Genomic DNA, 22,964 nt, shown 5'->3' with positions numbered 1-22,964 from the left:
CGTGTCCCGGCCTGCGCCGCCCTCGCGCTGCACCGAGGCCCCGTGTTCCAGCAGCGCCTGCGCGCACCTGCGGGGAGGCCAAGGCGGGTCACCCGGGCGCCCCTCGGGACGCCCGCACCCTGTCACTCCCGACCCACTACGCCGTGGCTGGCGTTTGCCGGGCGAGTTGGCTTCCTAAAATGTCAAGGGTAACGCCGAGTAAAGGGACATGAGTTCGAGTCTCCTGGGCTGAGGCTACGCAAGCTCAAAATAAGCTGAAAAAACAAAGATTGTGACAAAGCGGTTACCAAATGGTGGAAACATGCCGGGACAGGTCATGGGAGTCCACGCACAGAGTTCCAACTTATAACGAAATTGTAACTGCTTGGTGCTGCTTGGGAGGGTAATGTTCATATAACAGTGCTCGAGGCACTAGTTATCGGGCTCTTTGTCATACCTCAGGCAGTCACGGTTCTAGGGAGAGAGGCCTTTAGAGGTTGGCGTGGACCTCTCCTGAAAACCGCTCAGCTTTGCTCCCACGGAGGGAATTTATCCTTTCCTCAAGGACACTGACTTACACTGGCATCTCGGTGTCCTCAGATAGCGCTGGAAGAATTAGGTCGGAAACACAACCATGCCTTATTGCAAGGCTACTTTTGCTCCAATCAGATTCTCTTTGAGCAGACTGGATTTTGGCTATACCCAAGTTCCCCATTGAGGTTCCTGGGGTTTCTAGGTCCCCAATGGGAGCCTGTGGCCCCCCCTCCAGGCACACTGACTGGATGCTAAGACTATCCTCCACACCAGGCACCGATGCCTCTCCCAGGGGAGCTGCTTCCTCAGAGGCTCTCCCATCCCCTGGGAGCACTCCAGACACCTCTGCCTAAGCTCAAATGGCAGGCTGCTGGTCAGGTAGGCCCACATTGGCCCCAGGCCTAGAATGCTGGTGGGAAACTCAGTCTGCCCCAGCCTGAAGCAAGAGGACAGTCACACAGACGCTCTTGCACTCCACTAGCCCTTGTCTTCCATGGGTAAATACAAGCCCATGATCATTTCAGCCACAGGCTCCTGAGGACACCTCCTCTACATTGCCATCAATAAGGTTGCTCCAGCTTTGGAGTCTGACATTCTAATATGCTGACTTCAGAGCACAGCCTCTGGTTCCTCTGACTCACCCACAGCTATTGGTACTACTCATCTTTGCTCTCTGGAGACCTGAATACCTGATCCCTTGTCTCTTTCAGTCCTTTCTGGTTTCACTTCCTTTCTAAGGAGGCACGGCAGTCACTCTCTTATGTGCATCCTCAGTCCCTTAAGCTGAGGGGACGATGGCCATCCCCAACTCAAATAGCCAAATCTTCAAGCAGGAGTCCATTCGTAACAGCCTTCTCCTCTCCATTTGGTGCTGGGCCCTGTTGGAGGAAGCACCATTCGTGGAGATTGGCCTTGGTGTCAGCTGGGCCTGAAAACTTTTTAGTGTTGAGGGCAGCTCCTCATTCTTTTGCTCCTAATGTTGATCGTTGTCCTTAAACTCCCTCCCTTGCTTCTTTTCTTTCCTTTTCTTTGAGTTGAGGTCTCAGGCTGAAGTGCAGTGGCACAATCACGGCTCACTGCAGCCTCGACCTCCTGGGCTCAGCGATCCTCCCTCTTCAGCCTCACAAGTAGCTAGGACTATAGGCATGTGCCACCACGCCTGGCTAATTTTTTTTATTTTTTATTTTTGTAGAAAGGAGGAGCCAGGCTCGGTGACTCAGTCTGTAATCCCACGCCTTTGGGAGGCTGAGGTGAGTGGATTTCCTGAGTCCGCGGGTTCGAGACCCACCTGGGCAACTTGGCGAGACCTCATCTCTACAATAAATAAAAAATTAGCCGGGTGTGGTAGTGTGCACCTGTAGTTCCAGCTACTTGGAAGGCTGAGGCAGAAGGATCACTGGAGCCCGGCAGGTCGAGGCTGTGGTGGCTGGGAGCGGCCACTGCACTCCAGTCTGGGCGACAGAGTGAGACTCCAACTCAAAAAATAAAATAAAATAAATAAATAAAAAATAAAAAAATATTTAAAAAAACTTCTCAGTCGGGCTCGGTGGCTAAGCCTGTAATCCCATGCTTTGGGAGGCTGAGGTGAATGGATTGCCTGAGCCTGCGGGTTCGAGACCCGCCTGGGCAACTTGGCGAGACCTCATCTCTACAATAAATAAAAAATTAGCCGGGTGTGGTAGCACACACCTGTAGTTCCAGCTACTTGGAAGGCTGAGGCGGAAGGATCGCCGGAGCCCAGCAGGATGAGGCTGCGGTGGCTGGGAGCGGCCACTGCACTCCAGTTTGGACGACAGAGTGAGACTCCGACTCAAAAAAAAAAAAAAAAAAAGAAAGGAGGTCTTGAACTCCTGTGCTCAAGCAATCCTCTCGCCTCGGCCTCCCAACATGCTGGGATTACAGGTGTGAGACACTGCACCCAGTCTCTGTCTCCCTCACTTGCCTGCTTCTGCACATGAATCTGGGCATCTGTTAGAAGTGGCTTCTACAATGCTTGTTCTGTCCTTTTCCCCTATGTCGAAGGAAGGTAATCCCTCTCAATCATCTTGTCCCTGAGTTAGTCCTCTTTGGCTTCCTTGGAGGCCTTGCCCTGTAGATTATTTGTGCTCTGCCTTTTCCCTGTCCTTCATATGATGAGCCCTGTTGCCTCAATCTCTCTAATAATCACTTGACACGCTTCCTCCCTTCATTCCCACTGTCACTGTCCTTGCCAGAATGTTTATATTTCTTGCCAGAATGTTTACAAGTCTCCTAATTTGTCTCCTCCTCCCCATGCTCCAATATATCAAGCTCCATACTATCCAGAAAGAGCCGTTTTGGTGGGACTTAGACAATACTTGCCTACTGAAAACCCTGTAGCTCTGCCTGTCTGCTGGATGAAGCCCACACTCCTTTCTCCAGGACATGTGACACCATGTGTTCCAGCTCCTGTGAACCTCTCCAGTTTCACCCCGAGGCACCACCCCACTGTGCTTCCATCCTATCTGACTGGGTGTGATTCTTAGAACACACACTGGCACATCATGCCCCTGTGCCTAGTGCATACACCTTCCTGAGCTGGCCTGCTTTACGTGATGGCCCATATATTCTTGTCTTTCTTTCCTCTTGGAAACCTTCCCAGTGTCACCAGGCAGAGGGATCACACCTGTGTCATATGCCTTGTATGTATGTACCTGGGCACCATGTATTTCAATGTTTGTTGGCACCTTTGACTCCTCTCTCAGACTGCTGGCTCCTTAACCATAGAAATGGTAGCTTTATTTGTCTCTGAACCTCAGTGCCTATCACAGTGCCCTGCCCTGTGACATTCCCTAAACGCATACTGAACAAATGCATTAATTAACATCTTCCAACTTTTCTCTGTACTGCTGCTGTTTTTCCTATTATTTATCTAATTGTGCCTCTGAATGAGATCATCCATTGATGCTCTTGGGGCAGACAGTGGCTGCCCTTAAATCCACTTATATTTTTACTTAGGAAAGCTCAGTATTTTTTTCTTTTTTTGAGTTGGAGTCTCACTCTGTTTCCCAGGCTGGAGTGCAGTGGCACACTCACTGCCACCCCAGCGTCGACCTGCTGCGCTCCGGCAATCCTTCTGCCTCAGCCTTCCAAGTAGCCAGAACTGCAGGTGCATGCTACCATGCCCAGCTAATTTTTGATTTATCGTAGAGACAAGGTGTTGCCAAGTTGTCCGGGCTGGTCTTGAACCCATGGACTCAGGCAATCTACTCGTCTCGGCCTCCTGGAGTGCTGGGATTACAGGCTGAGCCACTGAGCCCGGCCAGTATTTTTAATTCTCGCCCTCAGTTTCTCCAGTGTCCTGAGAAATGGTCTGTGTTGGATGAAAGATCTTTACAAATAAGTACAGTGTGATGCAAAATGTCCTTTGGGATATTGTTATTACTGGCTAAGAGAGGATGCAAATTTTACAATCAGAGTGTGTTCCTGTGCTTCCTACTTGCCTCTCTGGGAGGAATTTTGAACAGTGCAGCAGGAGATTAGAAATCAAGGGTTCTGTCTCATTTTGCCATCGAGACTGTGCGCTTGCAAACAATTACACAACATATTCTTCTCCTTTTTTTTTTTTTAACAGCTCAGCCTCTCTAAAGTCCATAGGGAAATACCACCAGTCTTCTTTTTCATGTGCACAGCCTAACTGGCTAATGACCAGGTTGCTATTTGCAACACAGATACCTTTCAGAAGAACGATACCTTTCACCCTCTGGAGGGTGGCAGATGCTCTTTTCATTTTTAATGAAGAACTTCTAATTGGCTAAACCTTGGCACTTTCTTAGAGTGGGCAACTGTTTGAGTTGCAGAACCACAGACATGAGAAAGAAACAACACAACAAATTGACTCGGGCATATCTCTGCTGGCACACACTGGCAGTCATTAAAAATAAAGGTGTGAGAGCCTTTTTAATGGCACAGAAAGATATTTGCCATGCATATGTGAAAAGACCAGGTTACAAAATAGCACCACTGCACAGGCTCATTTTGAAAAAGCATCTCTCTCTATATGTGCATAGAAAAAAATCCTAAAAATTTAGAGGACAATGTGTGTTTATTTCCAGATGATGGGGATATGGGGGCTTCTATTTCCTTTTTGCCTGCCTGTATTTTCAAAATTTTCAAAGTAAGTCAAATTACAATTTGATATAAGAACTGCATCAGAGATTATTTCACTCACAAAACAATCCCCCCACCAGTCACTGCAACAGTTTTTGAATTCTAAGAATGTCCCCTTGGATTTTCCTAGAATACTCTAGAATTTTTTTCCATTGATCTGTTCAGGCATAAGCAGTGGTCTTAGAATGTATGTATGGCAATGCCTACTAGAAGGTGAGCAGAGGAGGGGGCTGAGGTGGGTGGGAGGTAATGAGTGATAGGCAGAGCTGTGGCTGACAATCTCGGGGACCTCCCAGACCTGATTCCAGGATCCAGGCCCATTTAAAAACACTGTGTTGTATGTATCAATGTCCTCAGTCGAAGAAGAAGAAATGGCCCACCAGAGAAAGCATCCTGCAAGCCTTTAGTGGCCTTGCCTGAGTCCTTGAATCTGGGGCGAGACTTTGTGAGCATGTCTCCTGCTATTCTGACAGACAAGTCAGAAAGGCCTGGGGTCAGTGTAGAGCCGGTACTGTCAGGAACCAAGGGTAGAATTCCCATCTGAAGATATCAGAACAACTTTGTCTCTATCTCATAAAGATTAAGGAGACACTGTGTCATCTCAGCAGCCTCTGATATGAAGCAACTTGGACAAACACATTCACCCCCGGATTCCTTGTCCCTGTCTTTGATAATGACTATGGTGACAGGCTGTTACAAGGGCCCAATGTTGGTAGCACAAATAAAACGTAACTTGAGCCAAAAGGCAGGAGTTAATAGAGATAAGCCCTTCAAGGGCTGTTGAATCAATGTCATTTCAATTCATTTCTATAAGGGGAAGTAGGACTTGGTTTACTCCCACACTTACTCCAATCCACCCTTCAGCATCTTCCCAAAGCACTGACTTTTCCTAGTCCCCTCCCAGGGCAGAGGTTTAAAGGCCTCAGCCTAGCTTTCCCACTGTACCTGTCACCTCACCCACCTGTTCCCACCTGTGACCCACCTCTCTGCCAGACACCTCTTCTCTCAGCCAGAGCCTGCTCCAGGTGTTCTCTCAACCAGTCTCTTCTACCTCCCAATCACTTTATTCACACAAAACCCTCAAAATGGTACTTCATGGCTGAAAGGCCTTTTGGATTTTCTAGTACTTGGCTTTTTAAAAAAATTTAATAAATATTATCTTTAGTCCTTGCAACAACACTGCATTTTAGGTGGGATTTACAGTTGGGGAAATTGAAACTTAAAAGACTAGTGATATACATAAGGCCATATAGCCAGGAAACGGCAAAGCAGAGACCTCAACAGCTCCATGGGGCTTCCAAGTTCTCGGTCACACCACCTATCTGCTACTTCTCATTGCTATTATTATTATTATAGAGTTGGGTTCTTATTCTGTTGCCCAGTCTGGAGTGCAGTGGCATGGTCATGGCTCACTGCAGTGGTGGCCTCCTGGGCTCAAGTGATCCTTCTACCTCAGCCTCCTAAGTAGTTGGGACTATAGGTACACACCACCATGACTGGGTCATTTTAAAAAAATGTTTTGTAGAGATGGGGTCTTGCTATATTGCCCAGGCTGGTCTTGAACTTCTGGGCACAAGCAATCCTCTGGTGTTGGCCTCCCAAAGTGCTGTGATTGCAGGTGAGAGCCACCATCTTACCATTGCTATTATTTGTTAAGCACTGTCTATGAGCCAGACACTATTCTAGGCATTTTCCATAAGTTATCACTCAACTTTTCATTCATTCATTTCTTCATTCGTTCAAGAAGTAGAGGAAATGCTCCAAGTTCCTTTCAAGGCAGGGAGAAGTGTTTCTTCTTTTACCTTTCCATAAGAATTCCTGGATGGACTCAATGACGGGACACTGAAGGCAGAACAAGATGAGGGTGCCCCGTGTACCTCATGCTGAGGGTCAGCACAGTAACCCAGTTCTCATGCATTCCTCCCAGATCACCTGCACAGTAAGTTCCATTCTCCCTAGTTCTTGGTGAAGAGTCAATTTTTGAGGTTTAAGTGGTGGTCTGAAGGGCAGGGGCCTGGCAGATGAAAGTGACCTTGCAGTAAGTGCGTCCTGACTGGGATAGGAACTGCAGTCACTGCTGGATAATACAGGGATTCAACAGCCACCAAAAGGTGATGCTGAGCAGGCAATATCACAACAATGACAAAGAACTAAAAACAAGGGTAAATTCAAGATTCATACATCACTTTGTTTTGTATGTGTGCGGGTGGGGCGTGGCGGGGAGAGGTGTATTGCTTATAAGCACTTTGTTAGAAATGTCAAGCCTTCTGAGTCCCAGCTTCTCTCACTGGAAGTCACTGGAGTCTTTGGACAATCCTGACGTGCTCTTTACCATCCTCGACACATGATTGCAGCTGGAATTTCTTCTGACAGACAGAAGGAGTGTAACGCGAATCAGTGTGTTCAGTGAGGGTCATGGGTGTTATGAGCTCGTCTTGTTGAATCATTGTTACTGCTACTTTTCCTCCTGGGAGGTGACACAGAGGCAGATAGGCTGGAGACACGTCCCAGGGGAAGGGTGGCTGAGGCTGCAAGGCTGGGTCCTTTGGTGAGGGCAGAAGGGCCATCTGGATGCTGGGCATGTGCCAGCCTGTGGGGTAGGGGTTGGGGGAGAGGCTCAGGAGGAAAATTAAGCTGTGTTTTCTAGTGAAGCTGTTGTGAGAAGGTTCCTTCCCGTGCATTGATTTCCCAGCTGACTGCAAAAGAAAGATAGGGGAAGCCACAGCTCCAAGACTTTGATGGAGGAGCAGTTCCACTTTATTTTCCTGGACCTTCTGCTGAGGCTGTCCTTTGGGGACCTGACAACCTCCCTTTCTTTTTTTCTCTCTTCTTTTCTCCTGGGATGCTGAGCTATAAGACTATTGAGCATAAACTTTTACAACTGAAATGGCTGATGCAAATGGACAAATCCTTCAGGGTAGGGGGAGACTGAAGGAGAAACTGGTTGGTCATTTCTATCATGATGTTTCCCTTGGAGCAATGGCTGCCATTTTATTGTTTTTTGAAGTGTTGGATAGTTGTGGTGGATGATGATATTTTGGGCCAATTCTTCCCCTGTTGCAAATGGAATGCTTTGCCTTGGCTAACTGAGAAACTATTTAGTGAATAAGATTTGCAAAGTATCTCCATTGTTTTCCCCACATGCCCACTAAGCAGCATCTGACTTTCTGGAAGCTTCACTAGTGTCTCTTCCTCTATAAGAAATGGGCAACTTTTCTTTTCTCTGCTCCCCTGGTCCCAATATACTAGATGAAGTGGAAGACCCAGAAGCATCAAAATGAGAGGAAGAAAAAGGAGGACAATGAAAAGAAAATACTTTATCACCTTCTTGGGTAGGAACAGGGATGAGGTGGGGGGAGCATTGAATTGGATGAGAGAAAAGTTCTAAGTATGTATTTTTGAAAGTAGGGTAAAATTAACATATAGATAAATGCACAAGAATTAAGCAAACAATTGAATACATTTCAACAAAGGAATATAACTGTGTAGCCAACACCTCAATCATGATGTAGAATATTTCCATCTCTCCAGTAATTTTTCTTGTATTCACTACCAGTCAGTCATAACTCCCAGAGGCAACCACTGTTCTGATTTTTCTTACCATGGGTTAGTTTTGCCTTTTCTAAAATGGTCTACATTTTTGTGTCTGGCTTCTTTTGCTCAACATAATGTTGTCAACATTCATCCATATTGTTGCATGTACAGAGTAACTCATTTTTTTTAGATTGCTGAGTCATACTTAATTGTATGGATATACCACAATTTTTAATCCATTTTTCTATTGATATAGATGTTCATTTGCTTGTTTTTGTTTTTCTAACTATTATTCATAAAGCTATTGTAAGCATTTTTGTATAAGTCTTCTTGTGGATATATGTTCTCATTTTTAAAAAGGTAAATACCTAAAAATGGAATTGCTGGTAGGTGTAGTTTTAACTTTATAAAAATTTCCAGACAGTTTTCCAAGGAGATATAATTTTACAAACCCAACAACAATGTATGAGAGTTCTAGTTGCTCCATGCTCTTGCCAACATTTGTTATTGTCAGTTTTTTGAGTTCGTTGTAGTAAGTATGAAATAGTGAATATTTTGTTGTGGTTTAATTTGCATCCCCCTGATTACTAATGACATTGGGCATCTTTTCATTTACTTATCGACCATTTTTTAATCTTTCATAAAGTGTCTGATCAAGGCTTTTGCTCAGAGGGTAAAGTTTTGATTTGACCCAGACTAGCTTTTAGGTATAAATTGGGACTTGGCAAGTGACTGGGAAGTTGAGGAATCTGCCTGGGATACCATCAAGGGGCAGGGAAGGGGGATACAACTATAATAGAACATGTTTGAAGGAAGGTAGCTAGAGATAAGTGGAGCTACTTCCTGATTATAGACATTGGGGGAAAAAAAAGACTTAGGTTAACAAGGAGAGGCAATCTTTCAGCATTGTTCTCACTTGGCTTTGGGTCCTGGCTCTGCCAATTTCCATGTGTGCCACCCTACTACCAAAACATTGACCCTCTCAAGCCTCAGTTTTCTACTCCATAGACTGGGGATGACCATGCCTTACAGGCCTGGGAGGATTATAGGAAAGAAGACACAAATGCTCAGGAATGTGTGAATTTCTACAAATACTAAGTCATCCAATGGGGGCTACCCTTCTCTGGCACCTCATCCTTCAATGTCCTTTAAGGTGTCTTAAACTCCTATTGAACAAGACCATCTTTTTCTCCTCTCTACTTAATGAATCAATTACTTATCTAGAATGTGTAAAGAGTGGACTGTTTTCTGAGTTATGTATCAGTGCCCACGAGCTGGCATCTCAGGCAGATAAACTCTTCCTGTTATCAGGTGGAGAATCTTGGTCCTCCCCCCCATAATATAATTAGTTGCTTTCACAAGTCCAAATCCAGTTTATGGTTTTTAAAAAAAATTTCATTGAATTGACACAACAGGGACAGAAAAGTAAACTTGCATGCATTTTATTGATATGTTCCATGAGGGAAGCAAGTCATCCTCACTTTCAAAAAATCAAGACAGCTATAGACAAGAAAAAGAACCAGGCCTCAACAAATTCTTTTCTCATTTTAATTATCTCAGAATGAAAAAAAGGGTCAAGAAGAGGGATCTGATAATAAATAGGGCGAGGCTGGCATGCAGGCTACTAATGTGAACAGAGTAACTTTACTGGAACTTTTCTTTTTGGGAAAATCTCTTCAAAAAGCTCCTAGATTAAAGCTCTGATATCCCTTTTTGTGCGTTGAATTCTGAATTCTGAAGCTTGCTGGTTGGAAGGAAGCACAGATAATTTTTTTTTTAATCCCAGGAACTCAGAGACTCAAAGGTTTTAAAGTTCTGCGCCCATGGTGAATTGCCAACTAAAAGAGCACGGAGCAGAACGGGGTCCCTAGGTGTGGAGACCATTGTCATCAAGAGTAAGAAAATGAAATGGCTCTGTATGTAGGTCAACGACCCCCTCTCTACTGTGAGGTAAAAAAATTAAGGATGACCTAAAATCTACTATGTATAAAAAGATTCCAGAGAAAGTAGCTCTTTCTTGTCAAAGTGATAATGTTTATACTACCTGAAACCAGACCTCCTCAGAGTATAACTTTAGGGAGACTCTTTAGAGCTGAAAAGCCATGGTCGAAACCTCAGGCCCTTTCTGACATCTATTAACTTTTCATCCTCAAGGTAGTTGGCTGTGTTATTGTAGAGGTGTTCAATGGGACCAGCCAGCATTTTCCATTATCATCATTGATATCGAAGGAATTCTAAGTCAGCTGTTACATAGTTCTGCCTGAACTTCTGGTTTATTCATCACTTATCTTGAACTTTTCCCCCATAACCAGGATTTAAATAAGTCAAGACTGCCAAATTAAACAGCCACAGGGAAAGATTCATGTAGAGAGACACATAGAAGGGAAAATGAGACAAAAAAAACCCCCAAAAACAAACCCAACCCCCCCAAAGCCCCCCCAACAAAACAAAACAAAATAAAAAAAAAAAAAGAAAAGGAGAAGAGTAATACAGAAGAAAAGAGGTTCAAAAAATCCCTACTTTACTACAAAGACATTTAAAACGCTCTTATTAAACAATGGCTTGGACCTGTATGATTTCTGAAAAATCAACTGAAGCTGGGTAATTAGTTTCTGTTTTACAGTGTCTAAGCTGAGCAGCACTCATAGCCTGCATAGGGTCTCAGCTCCTTATCATGTGCAAATGTAAGCTTGTTGACTTATCTGAAAGGTTATTGTCAGGATTCACAGTATTTTGTGTTTTTTCTGTGCTCAGATTAGGCACTGCGTTCTCATTTCTTAGTAAAAATAAATAGTTTTCTAATAGTGTACAATGTAGGGGGTCGGGGCCCAAGGTATGAAGTAAACTTGATTTTAAAAACCTCTTTATTTTAAAATTACTTTAGAGTTTTAGAATAGTTGTAAAGATAGTATATAGAGTTCCTGAATACCCTTCACCCAGCTTCCCCTAAAGTTAATATCTAATATTATTATGGTACATTTGTCAAAACTAAGAAATTAACATTGGTACAAGACTATTAACTAAATGCAGACTTTATTTGGACTTTACTAACTTTCCCACTAATGTCCATACTCTGTTCTAGGATCTAATCCAGGATACCATGTTACATTTACAGAACTTGATTTGAACAAGAGAGAAGGTAATATAGGCATATATGTTTTTGGGGTGAGGGGAATAATGTATACCCAGACATGGGGTATTATCAAATAGGTTATATTTTCTATGGGAACATGTTATCACTGGGAGTTATGTTCTTGACTAAGGATATTAATAAATCACAGACGACCAACAAATATGGAGATAAAGAACAAACAACAAACCCCAAGTTAATTTGAAATAGTGAAATATTGTTTCAATTCCCATAAAACATAGTGATTATACATGAGGCAGCACCTGTATAATTCCTACTATATGCTACATGCTCTCTAAGCATTTTATTTAAATTAATTTAATCCTCATAGGCACCCTACATGGTAGGCACAAGTATTACCCCAATTTTAGAAATGAAGACAGTGAGACACAGAAAAATTAAATAACTAGCCCAATGTTGCACAGCTAGTGAGCACTGGAATTGGGGATTCAACCCAGACATCAAGCATGGTGAAATACGCACTTGTAAATGTAAAATTATATGCTATAAAATATGATCAAAATTGAATGTAATCAATGCACAACTGATTAATAATTTTGCCTGCTTTCTTAGTACATAGACTTTTGCAATTGATTTGGTTGTTACCTTCTTTAATAAAACTGATGCTTCTTTCTGTCTTAGAAACTTTCCAGTAGAAATTCACCAGCCCACACTCTCAACCTCTATGCACATAGTATATGTGACCTATATCTGGCTCAGTGTTTAGCACACTGCTGTATCATCACCTTCCTCTCACCTCAAACTACCAGCATTTTGAGGTCAGAGACTATGTCTAAGGCAGCATAGTCTCAATACCTCACAGGACTCAATAACTGGTGATTGGATGCTTGCAGGAATAGTAATTATGTCTTGAACTTGGAACTGTGTGTTTTTAAAAATAAATGGAATTTCTATAATTTTGTCACAAGATGACATCTTTGTACATCCCAGCAAAGCATCTATCACATAAGTTAAGAACAAAAATTCGAAGTGAATACAAACCATAAATTAATTCATGTCTAATTAATATGGAAAGAAAAGCTTCCAGTGGAAAATGGAGAAAGCCTGCAGCTGAGGACAGAAACGAGTCACAAGGTTTGAATTCACAACGCAATATGATCGGCAACACTACATTTCTCAGCTTCCCACAGGGCCTCTGGAATAAGGCTGGAGTGCTGAAAAGGAGACCCAGATGGAACTTGTTGAGCTCTCTAAGTTTAAGAGATGGGTCTGGGGAGCTGGAAGTCTAGGAAGGCCAAGGTGGCTAACGCTTGCAGGGGAGAGTCCTGGAGAGGCGAGAGCTTCATACAGAAATAACTTTGCAGAGGGCCCCCTTGAGCATTCACTTGAGTACTAGTTAGTGTGTATGCATGAGGAAACCATGTGGAAAGAACCACGAAAGGATTAGGGTAAAAAGTGCATGTAGTATGCACAGGTTCAGGAATACTGACTGTTCTTAACAACCAAAGTGTAAAACCTCATAAATGATGAGACATGGATCAGGGTATTAAGAAGAGTGCTGTCTCAGTAATAGAGAAAAAAAAAATAACCTTAAACTAAACACTGCTTAAATCCTGACTGACAAAGCTTAAAAGCAAGACCCAAAAGGATCAAACTATTTTCAAATAACCTTATGTTCAAGATCAAGGATCAAGAATACTGATAGGAATACAAAAATATCAAGCACCCAATGAAATAAAGAGAAAAATCAATCAATCAAAAGTGACCTTGAAATGACACAGGTGATAGAATTAGTAGGCAGGGACATTAAAATAACTGCTATAACTGTATTCCATTTTTTGAGAAGCTAGAAGAAAAATTGACTATATTAAGTCAAGGCATGGAAGATATAAAAAAGGCCCAAGACTGGACTTCCAAAGTTGAAAACTATAATGTCTGAGATGAAAAATATATTGGATGGGGCTAATGACAGATTAGGTATTTCAGAAGAAAAAATAATCACAGAAAAAAAAGAACAAAATAAACAGAGCATCAGTGAACTATGGAACAATTTAAAGTGGCATAAGGTATATGCAACTGAAGTCTCTGAAATAAAGTATAGATTGCACAGAAAACAATGTGAAGAAATAATTGCCAAAATATTTCCAAATTTGATGAAAAGTACTAAACCCACAGACACAAGATGCTTAATGAATCCCAAGCCCAAGAAGCATAAAGAAAACTACACCGAGGAACATTACTACCAAATTGATTAAAACCAGTGATAAGAGAAAATCTTGAAGCCAGGAAAAATGATATGTCAGGTACAAAAAATATATAAAGAAGATGACAGATTTCTCATTAAAAAATGCAAGTTAGAAGACAGTGGAGGGCTGGGTGTGGTGGCTCATGGCTGTAATCCCAGTGCTTTGGGAGGCTGAGGTGAGTGGATTGCCTGAGCCTGTGGATTCGAGACCCACCTGGGCAACTTGGCGAGACCTCATCTCTACAATAAAAAAAAAAAAAAAAAAAAAAAAAAAAAAGAAATGTTAAAGAAAACCCTTCAAGCAGAAGAAAAATGATACCAGATGGAATTTGGGGTCTGCATAATGAAGGGAACTGGAAATGATAGCTACATGGGTAAACAAAAAATTTAAAATTATTTCAATATGGTTAAAAGAAAACAGACAAAAATAACAACACATTGTGGGACTTACATGTAGAAGCAAAATGTATACTATCAATAGCACAAAGGTGAGGAGGAGAGAAGCATGGAAGCACACTGTCATATGGTTTGTATACTGCTCATGAAGTAGTAGTATAATATTACTTGAGGACAGACTTTAATAAAGTAAAGATGTATACTATAAACCCTAAAAAAACCCACTAAAATAACACAACAAAAGTTATGTCTAATAAGCTAAAAAAGGAGATAGAATGAAATCACAAAAAATATGCAGTAAGATATTTAGTAAAAGATAGAAAAAGAAGATAAAGAAACAAAGAGTAGATGAGCCAAATAAAAAAAGCAAAATGTTTGCTTTGAACCTAACCATATCAAAATCACATTAAATGTAAATTGTCTAAATACTAAATTAAAATACCGAGGTTATCAGATTGGATTTAAAAAGAGCAAGACTCAATTATTGCTTACAAGAAATCCACTTGTAAAGACACAAATAAGTTAAAAATGAAAGGATGGATTGGTAGGCAACCTCTAGCATGATCCATCACTATTCCTGTCTTCTGGTATTTATACCCTTATCCCCTCTTCTTGAATATGGACAGGACCTTTGATTTGCTTCTAACTAGTAAAATATGGAAAACACAATAGGAGGTCATTTCTATGAAGAGATTACAAAAGATTGTAACTTTCACCTTGCAAGCAGATTCTCTTTATTGTCTTCTCAGCTTACATACTTTAATGCAGCAAGTTGCCATATCAAAGAGGCCCACATGGCAAGTGCTGTGGTTTGAATGTTTGTGTCTCTCCAAAATTCATTTCAGAATTTAATTCCCAGTGCAATAGTATTAAGAGATGGGGTCATTAGAAAGTGATTAGGCCAAAGGGTTCTACCCTTATAGATGGTATTAGTGATCTTATAAAAGAGCTTGAGGGGATGAATTTGACTCTTCCATTTTTTCTGCCCCTTCTACCTTGTGAGAAATCAGTAACAACATGCCATCTTGGAAGCAGAGAGCAGGCTCTCATCTGACAATGAATCTGCTGGCACTTTGAACTTGACTTCCAGAACTATGAGAAATAAATTTTTATTATTTATATATTATGCAGTTTTAGGCATTTTGTTATAGCAGCAGGAATGGACTAAGACAATAAAGAACTGAGGATGGCCTTCAACAATCAGCAAAGAACTGAGACTCTCAGTTAAATAGTCCTTGACAAACTGAATTCTGCCAATAACCATATGAGCTTGGACACATTCTTTTCCAGTTGACCCTTCAGATGAGACACTGGGACTTTTTGTCACATCGATTGCAGTCTTGTGAGAAACCCAAGATCAGAAGACCTAGCTAAGACACGTCTAAACCCCTGACCCACAGAAACTGTGAGATAATAAATGTGTGTTGTTTTAAGTCTCTAAGTTAATGCTAATTTGCTGCACAACAATATATAACTAATGCAGATAGACAAAGGTATACCATGCTAACATTAAACAAAAGAAACCAATATTATTATCAGATTAGTTATTTTAATATCAGACAGTATAGATTTTAGACCAAAGAATATTATCAGAGACAAATAATATAATTTCATAATGACAAAGAGGTCAGTTCTTCAGGAAGGCATAACAATACTAAACATTTATGTACCAAATAATAGTTTCAAAATATCTGACAGAACTGTAAAGAGAAATAGGCAAATCCACAATTATATTCAGAGAGTTTAACATCCTTCTTTAAATAACTTGTAAAACAATTATGAGGAAAATCAGCAAGAATACAGAAGTCTTAAACAACACTATTAGACAACTTGATTTAATTAATACTTATAGAACACTCCATCCAACCACCACAAAATACACATTATTTTCTAGTGTACATGAAACATTTGCCAAGATAGAGCATACTTAGGATCATAAAACAAATCTCAGTAAATTTAAAAGGGCAAAGTCATACCAAGCAAGTTCTATAACCACAATGGAATGAAATTATAAATCAGTAATAGAAAGATACCTGGAAAATCTCCAAATATTTGGAAACTAAGTAACATACTCCTATGTAACCCATAATTCAAATTTAAAAAAGCAAAAGGAAAATTCAGAAGTATTTTAAACTGACTGAAAGTAAAAACATACCATTAAAACTTGTAAGATTCAACTAAAATAGTATGTAGGGGCAGATGTATAGCACTAAAAGCCTGTATCAGAAAATAAGAAACTTCTCAAATCAATGGCCTTAACTTTCACCCTAAGAAACTAGAAAAAGAAGAGCAAATCAAATCCAATGTAAGCAAAGAAAGGGGAATAATAACATAGTGGAAATTAAAAAAATAGAAAATAGAAAGACAATAAGGAAATACAATGAAGCCAAAAGTAAGACTAATAAGGGAAAAGAAGACAAATTCTAGTATCATGAATGCGAGAGGTGATAAAACTACAGAATCTATAGCTTTTAAGTGGAAAATAAGGAGCAACTTTATGCCAATAAGTTTAAAAAACTTAGCTGAAAGAGACAAATCTCTTAAAATATACAAACTTTTAAAGTTCACTCAAAAATAATGAAATAACTCAGGAAGCCCTATATCTAGTAAAGAAATCAAATTCTAATATCAGAGAAATGAGAACCAAAATCATATCAAGATACCACTTAACCCCAGTAAGAATGGCCATCATTAATAAAACAACAACAGATACTGGCGAGGATGCAGAGAAAAAGGAATGCTTCTACACTGCTGGTGGGAATGCAAACTAGTGCTACCTCTTTGGAAGACAGTGTGGTGATTTCTGAAAGAACTGGAAATTGACCTTCCATATGACCCAGCAATCTTCCTATTGGGAATATACCTGGAAGAACTCAAGTCATTCTACCAAAAAGATAGCTGCACATGCATGTTTGTTGCAGCTCTATCCACAATAGCAAAAATATGGAACCAATCATGCTGCCCATCGAAGCTGGACTGGATAAAAAAATGTGATACATATATACAATGGAATATTATGCAGCCATAAAGAAGGATAAACATATGGACTTTGCAGTAACTTGGATGGATTTAGAGTCAATCATACTCAGTGATCTACCACAGAAACAATGAACAGAGTACCATATATTCTCACTCATAAGCGGACCTTTAACAATTATTGTAATACTATAATAAATGGATTGGAAGTAGTGGGAAACTGCCAGGGGAAGGAGGGTAGGATTGGTAGTTGAGGGAAACTGCCAGGGGTGGGAGGGGCATACCTCATCAACAAGGGTACCTGCATAATGAACATTTGTATACCTAACCCTGAATTGTACCCCACGTCTTTAAAATGAAATTTTAAAAAATTAAAAAAAAAGAAATATAGTCAAAATCCTTCTTACAAAGAAAACTCCATGCCTAGCTAGCTTCACTGATGCATTTTATTAAACATTTAAGGAAGAAATAATAAGAATTTTAAACAAGGTCTTCCAGAAAATAGAAGAGAATACTTCCCAATTTATTCTGAGGCCAGGATTACTAATACCAAAACCAGATGAAGGCATTATAAGAAAACTACCGACCAATATCTTTCATGAACAAAAATGCAGATCTTAAAAATCTTTTCCAGCAAATCAAACCCAACAACATATAAAAATAGGACCTCATGACCAAGTGTGGTTTATTCTAGGAGTGGAAGATTGTTTAACATTTGAAAATTAATCAATATAAATCATTATATTAACAATACATGACATAATTATTTCCATGCATGTAGAAAAAGAAATGTGAGAAAATTCAGTATTCATTCATAATACATGCTCTCAGCAAACTAGAAATAAAAGAGTTCTCTACCACTGAAAAAGGGAATCTATAAAAATTTTACATCCAATATCATACTGAAAGACAATGCTTTCCTCTAAGATCAGGAACAAGAAAAATTGTCTACTCTTACCACTTTTATTCAATTTTGCATTAAAGATTCTAGCCAGTGCAAAAAAACCAAGTACTAAAAGGCACTGAGACTGAAAAATAAGTAAAATTGTGTGTATTTGCAGATTACATGCAAATTACATGATTGCCTACAAAAAATCCTTTGGAACTCTACTAGAACAAATAGTGAGTTTAGAAAAGTTACAGGCTGTAAGAGCAATATACATAACTAAATTATTATAAATTTTATATGGTAGCCATATGTAATCAGAAATTGAAATTAAAAACACCATTTACAATGGCATCAAAAATATGAAATAATTAGGGATGAATCTTACAAAATATGTGCAAGGCCTGTACACTAATAGCTATAAGACTCAGTTGAGAGAAATTAAAGAAGACCTAGAAAATAGAGGGGTATATTGTGTTCACAGGTTGGAAGCCTCAATATTTTTATGATGTCAATTTCCTTCAAATTGATTTATAGATTCATAGCAACCCCAGTCCAAGTCCAGGGGATATTTTGTAGAAAATGACAAATGGAATCTAAAATTCATATGAAAAGGAGCAAGATTAACCAAAACAACTTCAAAAAAGAACAGTGCTTAGAACCTATACTACCTGACTTCAAAATTTATCATAAAGTTGCAGTATTTAAGACAGCATAGAATTGGTATTAAAATAGGCAACTTGAGCAGTGACATAGAGGTATAGGGGATGACTCTGTATGTATCCACATAGGCTGCGCAAGCAAAATTGGAACCGCTGCTGAATTGAAGTCTTGGCAGAGCACCGTTATCCTCCTGGACTGAAAGCTTATAAGGAGTTGCAGTAAGACCATTGTCCCCTTGCTTGGTATGGAGGCTGCCAGGAGTCAGTTTCTCATCAGCTCCCAGGTTCTGATGAGGTAGGAGCCTTCCTGCCTATCCCTTTACAACAGAGCTGCAGACAATAAAACTGCTTAGCTCAAGTCTAGGTTTGGTGACTCAGCAAAGGGGTGTCCTTCAACTCACATTGACATCTTCAGCTCCTATTGTTTAGGTGTCATTCTTTTTGATCGGTGGGACAAGGACTATGAAGAGCTGACACCATTGGTTACTCTTCCTTCCACTGTTTGTGTAATCAAGTGGCTCCTTGTGTCTTTGCCAGTTGCATCGGTCAGACCTCGTCCTGCCCTGGGTGTGCTTGACAAGAGAGTCCAGAAATAAATCCACACATATATGTAGTGTATTAATTAATTAATTTGAGTAGGAGTCTCACTCTGTCACCCAGGCTGGAGTGTAGTGGCATGCTCACGGCTCACTGCAGCCTCAACCTGCTGGGTTCAAGTGATCTTTCTGCCATAGCTTCCCAAATAGCTGATACTACAGGCATGCATCACCACACCCAGCTAATTTTTTTGATTTTTCGTAGAGACAAGATCTCACTATGTTTCCCAGACTGGTCTCGAACTCCTGGGCTCAAGCAGTCCTCCCACCTCAGCCTCCCAAAGTGCTGGAATTACAGGCATAAGCAACCACACCCAGCTATGTAGTTAATTATTTTTGACAAAGGTGCAAAGACAATTCAGTGGAGAATGAACAGACTTTTCAAAAGACTTTTGACATATGGAATGGTTGGGTATCCATATGTCAAAAAAAGCTTTAATCTATACCCTAGATCATATCCAGAAATTAACTCAAAATGGATAATTAGACATGTGTAAATATAAAATTATAAAATTTCTAGAAGAAAACATAAGAGAAAATCTTTGTGATCTTGGGTCAGGCAAAGATTTTTTAGATACAATAACCCAACATAATTCCTAAAAGAAAAAAAATTGATAACTTGTACTCCATCAAAATGAAGACCTGTTCTTCAAAAGACACTGATAAGAGAAGAAAATATAAGCCAGAGACTGGAAAATAATACTTTTATAAATCACATATCTGACAGGGGACTTGGATCTAGTGTGAAGACATCTCAAAATTTAACAAGAAAACAAACAACCCAATTTAAGAAATGGACAAAAGATTTGAATGGCTACTTCACGAAAGAAGATACAGTCATGTTCCTTATAATGACATTTTGGTCAATGACAGACTCCATACACGATGGTGGTCCCATAAGATTGTAATGTTCTGTTTTTATTGTATATTTTCCATGTTTAGATACACAAATCTTTAGCATTTTGTTATGACTGCCTACAGTATTGAGTAAAGTAACATGCTGTATGGGTTACAGCCTAGGAGCAATTTTCATAAAGCCTAGGTGGATAGTAGGTTATACCAGCAAGCTTTGTGTAAGTACACCCTATGAGGTTCACACAATAGTGCAATGATGCATTTCTTTTTTTTTTTTTTGAGTTGGAGTCTCACTCTGTCGCCCAGACTGGAGTGCAGTGGCCGCTCCCAGCCACCGCAGCCTCGACCTGCTGGGCTCCGGCGATCCTTCCGCCTCAGCCTTCCAAGTAGCTGGAATTACAGGCATGCGCTACCATGCTTGGCTGATTTTTTTATTTACTGTAGAGATGAGGTCTTGCTGCCCAGGCGGGTCTTGAACCCGCGGGCTCAGGCAATCCACTCACCTCAGCCTCCCAAAGGCGCGGGATTACAGGCTGAGCCACCAAGCCCGGCTGCAATGATGCATTTCTGAGAAGGAATCTTTGGTGCTAAATGATGCATGACTGTATATGAATGGCAAATAAGTACATGCAACGATATTCAATGTCACTAATCACAAGGGAGTTGAAAATTAAAACTGTAACAAGATACTTCTACATTCCTGTTAGAAGGTGTACAATAAAAGACTGACCATACCAACTATTGGTGAAGATGTGAAGTAATTGGAGCACTCAGACATTGCCTGTAGAAATGTAAGATGGTACAACTTTGGAAATCAAGTGGGCAGTTTCTTAAATGGTTATGTTCTTAATCTTATCACAAGGACTAGCCATTGCACTCCTAGGTATTTATCCAAAAGAAATAAAAGCATATGCCCATTCGAAGGCTCGTACACACATGCTCATAGCAATTTTATTTGTAAAAGACCCCAACTGGAAACAAGCAAATGTTTTTCAACATATGAACGGACAAACACACTGTAGCACATCCTTACCATGGAACACTACTTGGCAGTAAAAAGGAATGAACTATGGCTACACACAACATAGAGAAATCTTAAAATAAATCAAGTTGAGTGAAAGAAGTCAGACAAGAAAGAGTATGTTCCATTTATACTAAACTGTAGAAAATTCAGACTAAATGTAGTGAAAGAAAGCAGATCAGTGTGAGGAGTGGAGAACAAGGAAGTGGGCAGAGGGAGAGAGAACAATGGGCACAATGTGAAATTGCACACGTGAAACATGTGAAGCTGGGAGGGAGATCACCATCCTAAGTGACTCCCAGAACTGACTCAGAAACAGAAAACCCAACACTGCATGCTCTCATATGAGCTAAACTGTCACAAAGATGGAATAATAGACACTGGGGACACCAATAAAGGGGGAAGGTGAGGGAGAGGTACGGGTTCAGAAATTACCCGTACGGGAGCACCAGTGTTCACTATCTGGGGAATGGGCTACCTGAGACCCAATCCCCACCACTCCACAATATGTCCATGTGTCCAACATGCCTGTGTACCCCTGAATCCAATTTTTAAAAAAAGTGCAGCTTGTTGTATATCAATTACACCCCAGAAATGCTGCTTTTACAGACATATTGCTAGAACCTTGATTCCTTCAGTTGCTCTCAAGACTGGTGGTGGTCCCCATGCCCGAGTCCGGGCTCTGACTTCAAGGAATCTTTCCTAGGTGACGTCCCTGCCTCGGTCACTCACAGCCCAGTAGCCCTGCCTTCCTGCTGCCCTTGTCCTCCTGGTGCAGGAGATATGGACGACTTTGAGCAACTAGTGAAAAAATGGCAAGGGAGACAGTTCCTGAGAGCCGCGCGCGTTCCAAGCACGTTCCATGGGTGACTCTATTTCATCCTCACCGGGAGGTAGAAAGCCAAGCAACGATATCCCCCAAAGCAGGGACTGGAACATTTTCACGAAAAGAAATGTCAAAATGACACAATGCAAACTGAGAAACCCCACACAAATCCTGTGCACGACACGTGGCCCCGCTGCCTCTCCCGGGACCCAGGGGAGCGGCGGGGGGGGCGGCGTCCAGGGCCTAGGGAGGCCGGCACAGCTCCGCTTCCGTGAGGGCTTGGAAGCCCCCGCCCGAGGAGCTAACCATTTATGTCACACTGTGACAATTATTCTGCATAAAATTATCATTAAAAACCCTAATTTTTCAGCCTCCAACCCCGCTAGTGGCCTTTTAGCACTGCTCAGCGCCGGCGTCGCGGCCGTGATCACTGCGCTCATTACCTCGGCGTGGCGCCTCCCCCCTCGCGCTCGCAATCAGCGCTAATTAAACCCGGGCGGGGGCACGGGGGCGAGGGCCGGGGGAGGGTCCGGTACCGGCCCAGGGTGTGACGGCGCCCTGGGTCAGGGGTCCTGATTCTGGGTCCCAAGGCAGGGCCAAGGTAGGGGCCGGGCCGGACTCGGGACCGGCTCCGGGCACTGGCGGCCGAAGGCCGGTCCCAAATTCAGGGCCAGGTGTTCAGCGTCTGGGTTCGGAGGCGGGGACTGGGGCAGAGGCGGAGACCCGGTTTGGCGACCGGGCGCGATAAACATTACCTCTAGATGGTTCAAAGATCTAAAGGTAAAACAACAGATTTTTAAAATCTTAAAAAACGCAGGAGACACCATTAGGGAAACTGGAATTGGAAATTAATTCCTCTTCAGGCCCTAAATGCCCATGCCTTAAGTCGTAAGACACGTGGGATCTCATCAAATTAATATATTTCTGCAAAACAAAAGAAACTGTCATAAGGGCAGGTAAACAGCCAACAGAAAGGGAAAAGCAATTCTCCACCTACATATCTGTAAAGAGGCATTACATGTAGGATCTACAAGAAACTCATACACTCAGAAAAATCAGACAAACAGTCCCTTTGAAATGTGTGCAAAAATACGTGATTGGACACTTTTTCATAAGAAGAGATATGGGCAGCCAGCTGACACATGAAAATTACTCAGCCTCACTCATCATCAAAGAAATGCAAATGAAACTACTTTGAACTAACACGTATGCCCTGTAAGACTGGCCTTCATGAA

At 41.3% G+C, this 22,964-nt stretch overlaps 1 protein-coding gene across 1 annotated transcript in view; it reads right to left on the bottom strand.

Moving 5' to 3' along the window:
• ASB18 (ankyrin repeat and SOCS box containing 18) overlaps positions 1-22,964 on the bottom strand; it is a 68,785-nt gene that overhangs the window by 19,241 nt on the left and 26,580 nt on the right. The window contains exon 4 of the mRNA XM_021710733.1: positions 5-174. Coding sequence (XP_021566408.1) covers positions 5-174 — 170 coding nt within the window. The remainder of the gene's footprint in view (positions 1-4; positions 175-22,964) is intronic.

This window comes from Carlito syrichta, unplaced genomic scaffold (genome assembly GCF_000164805.1).
Source record: "Carlito syrichta isolate Samal-C Ts95f unplaced genomic scaffold, Tarsius_syrichta-2.0.1 Scaffold298871, whole genome shotgun sequence".
NCBI lineage: Eukaryota > Metazoa > Chordata > Mammalia > Primates > Tarsiidae > Carlito > Carlito syrichta.
This window is presented reverse-complemented; position numbering and strand designations above follow the sequence as displayed.